The sequence below is a fragment of the Anoplolepis gracilipes genome, chromosome 16 (assembly GCF_047496725.1).
Source record: "Anoplolepis gracilipes chromosome 16, ASM4749672v1, whole genome shotgun sequence".
NCBI classification, from domain to species: Eukaryota; Metazoa; Arthropoda; class Insecta; order Hymenoptera; family Formicidae; genus Anoplolepis; species Anoplolepis gracilipes.
Window position 1 is genome coordinate 8,380,899 of NC_132985.1, and position 4,059 is coordinate 8,384,957.

The 4,059-nt window shown below is 40.8% G+C and overlaps 1 protein-coding gene across 1 annotated transcript; it reads left to right on the forward strand.

The window, feature by feature from the left end:
• Positions 1 to 1,436: 1,436 nt before the first annotated feature.
• LOC140674792 (uncharacterized) lies at positions 1,437 to 2,241 on the forward strand. Its single transcript, XM_072908558.1, has 3 exons — positions 1,437 to 1,459; positions 1,547 to 1,920; positions 1,994 to 2,241. The coding sequence occupies exons 1-3, from the start codon at positions 1,437 to 1,439 to the stop codon at positions 2,239 to 2,241; spliced, it is 645 nt and encodes a 214-aa protein (XP_072764659.1).
• The last annotated feature ends 1,818 nt before the right edge of the window (positions 2,242 to 4,059 follow it).

Below are 4,059 nucleotides of genomic sequence, written 5' to 3' on the forward strand. Positions count from 1 at the left end.
TCAAAAGGACGCAAGAAGAAATCTGCCAAGGATGAGGGCGTAGGTTGCGGAAATACGGCAGTGAGGGCCGCAAGGATCACATAGCGTAAGGGGCGGCCCTAAAGGTCGCGGACACAGTATTTACAGTAGTGCAACTCTGGCAATTTTAGCGTACCTAAAATTGAACTGCACATGCGCGGACTTAATAGGTAACCAATCGTGGCAGAATAATCTTGTCTTAGTTCCTCTTTATTTATGCTCTCTCTCTCAGTCTTATGGATATGTGCACATAAGGCATTTAAATTGGCGGGAAGACACTTCATTCAGCTGATAGCTGATAGCTTATAGCTTAATAGAAGCGAGTGATTTAAGTGATCACAAGCAAAATAGTGGAGAATAGAGAAGTGTAGTGAATAGTGTCCAGTGACGTGTCAATAAAAGTGAAAGCTGAGAACGAGAATCTAGAAAAGAATAGTTAATCTGTACAAAGATTGTACAGATTTTCAATTCCCTTTTCAAAAGAGCATTTTGATCTTAGTTTTGTTGCAGGTATTATTTTTCAAAAAATTGATAAAAGAAGAACAAATAGAGGAAATCAAAATAAATATAAATTATAGATATAATGGAAAAAATGTCAGTAAAATCAAGTGTGTGATGTGTCGTAAAAAACTGTAATAAAAATATGGAAAAACGACATTTATTTCAGTTTTTAAAGGAACATGACAGGTATGATTTATTATTATTGTTTTATTTATAATTTTTTAATACATGTATAAATTGGTATATACTAAACAAAATTGAAATTGCAGCACTTACAAAATGTAATCTATTTTCAATCAAACTGATACTAAATTAAATTTTATTTGCGCATCATAAATTTGTTAACAGAAACTTTTTAAATTATTTTACACTCATAAAGTAAGTATTAAACTACATGTTAATTTGCTTATTTATTATGTAAGTTTTATGACGTATATGCTTATTTATTATGTAAGTATTATGATGTATATCATGTTTGATTGATGATGAATTGGAGTATGTTCTGCAATTTCAATTTTGCTAATGTATATTATATTTTCTTTATAATATGTTTTTAAATATATGTATACATGTATTTTAATTCTTTACATTTTACACGAACAAATATTTGTATTCATAGATGGTTGCGATGGATACATGTCTGTGATTGGACTTGGAAGCAATGGGTGCAGAATATGCCTATCGTAATTATAGACAAGGTAGCAGGTGGATACTTCTCTGCGGATCCCGGCAGAGAATAGATCCACTTCAGGGAAGTGACCCTGCCTATGCGAGCCCTGGTTCTTTCTCATCTCTATTCCGAGAGGAACCTTGTCCTCAACCCCTGAATCCTTCCCATACCTCCCAACTATATTCCCCGACCATAGTATCCCTACCCTGCTGCCTTGCAGGTTAGGTCTGAGGGATCTGTAAAAGCTATGGGACCCACCCAGACAGAAAGGTATCTGTCACCACGCTCGACAAGCGCGGCGTTTTAACTGTCAAAAACCTTCTATGAAATGTCGAACTCAAAAACATATTACCCCAGGCGAGTAGAGCAGAGAGCTCGAAATCTCGCACTGCCACCGCAGTCAGCCTCAAGGATTCTGGGGGAGGCAAAAGCTCGACTCAAGGATAGGAAAAAACGAAAAAAAACAATATACATCGCGGGCCACAACATTCGCACTTTGAGACTCGCAGAACACCTCACCACCCTGGAAAATGAATTGGAGAAGATCAAATGGGACGTCATAGGCCTTTGTGAAACGAGACAGGCCGGTGAGGCAGTCACCATCCTGAAATCCGGATACCTCCTATTCCAGAAAAACTCGGATGTAAACGAACACATCGGCGATGTGGCCTTGATGGTCAATAAGAAAATCAAATACTTGATCATCAAAACCAGGGCCGTCTCGGAAAGTGGTACTTTACCTAGTGTTGAAACTAAACAATAAATGCAAAGTCCAAATAATACAAACATATGCACCCACCGCAGCCTCAACGGACGAAGAGTATGATCAGTTTCTCGAAGACCTAACAACAGCAAAGAATGCCGAAAGAACCAAATACTCGATAGTGACTGGAGACTTCAACTCGAAGATCGGGAAGAAGACCATCACAGATCCTTCGTACATCGGCGCCTTTGGCTTGGGTGAGCGCAACCACCGAGGACAGACCTTGACGGACTTCCTCAGTAAAGAAAAGATTTTCTGCATGAACACCTTTTTCGAAAAACACAAATAGGAAATGGACGTGGATGAGCCCAGATCACGCCATCAAAAACGAAATTGATTACATCTTAGTCTCAGATAGGCGCATTTGCATGGACGTGTCAGTCATAAACCGTTTTGACACAGGTAGTGACCATCGACTAATAAGGGCAAAGATTCAAATCAACGCCCACTGAGAGCGGAAACGAATGATAGAAAAGAAGATCAGAGTAAAGAGCAGAGAACTGAGGGGGAAGGAGGAAGAATATAACTTCCATTTAGAGAGGAAGCTACGTCCGATTGAAGAACTTCGGGGTTTGACGCTCAGCGAACTGTCAACTAAAATCACGGGTGCAATTAGAACTGCCGTAAGACAAGTATGCCTCCTCCGACCAAGAATAAAAAACCCGAAAATCAGCCCAGATACTGAAAAACTCATAGAAGAACGAAGAAGAACCGATCGAGACTCTCCCAGGCACAGAGAACTAAACAAAATGGTGAAAAAGGCTATAAGGAAAGACCACAGAGCCTATAATACACAAATGGTCATAAACATCATAGCAAACAATATGAATATGAAAGTTTTACGCTCCAACAGATCTAGAGGGAAACTGGAAATCCACAAGATGAAGAAGGAGCTAGGAGAAGTAAATGACGGACAAAGAACAAATCACAGCAGCCATTGAAGGCTTCTACCGAAAACTGTATAGTTCAACCCAACAAAGACAACAGCTGAGACCAAGTAAAACTATTCAAAATGTAGGGTCTGAAGAACTGCAACCAATCGATGGACCGGAACTGAGAGAAGCTCTGAAACAGATGAAGAACTGTAAAGCACCAGGAGAGGACTTCGTAACAAGTGAAATGCTGAAAGCTGGAGGAAAAGCCCTGGAGAAAACACTCCTGACTCTCCTTAATAAATGTCTCGACGAAGGAAGTATTTCGAACTCCTGGCGAAACGCGGAAGTCACTCTGCTTTTCAAAAAAGGCGACTGCACGAGTATGGAAAACTACAGACCTATCAGCTTACTCTCCGTATTCTACAAGCTGCTAACAAAAATCTTAACCAATAGATTGAGCCAAAAACTCGACTTCTACCAACCAGTCGAGCAAGCTGGTTTTAAGAAAGATTACAGTACGATTGACCATATTCAAGAGGTACGCACACTTATTGAGAAATGCACAGAATACAAAGTGCCGTTACACCTGGCCTTTGTTGACTACCACAAGGCCTTTGACTCTGTAGAAACATGGGCAGTGCTTACGGCATTGGACAACGCTCGCATTGACTCCAGATACTCTAACTTAATCAAGAACATCTATGATAAAGCGACTCTTCGCGTCAGGATAAATGAAGACTGGATCACGGGGGTCTTAGTACAGAGGGGCGTTAGACAAGGGGACACAATCTTACCCAAAATTTTCACCCTGACGCTGGAAGACGTGTTCAAGAGGCTCCAATGGGACCAAAAGGGCATCAATATAGATGGGAAACGATTAAACCATCTACGCTTCGCAGATAACATCATCCTCATAAGCAATAACGCCGACGAACTCGAGACCATGCTCCAGCAGCTTAGAGAGGTCTCCCGAGGTGTGGGTTTAAAGATGAACCTCCAAAAAACAAAGATAATGAGCCCCTCAAACATAATCGTCAATATCGACAATCATACGCTGGAGAGAGTTGAGGAGTATGTGTATCTAGGGCACAATATCAAACTTGGGAAGGACAACCAAACATCAGAGATTACCAGACGAATCGGACTGACCTGGGGGGCGTTCAGCAGACTCAGTAACATCCTCAGGGACCCTCACATACCCATCTGTCTAAAACGTAAAGTTTATGACATCC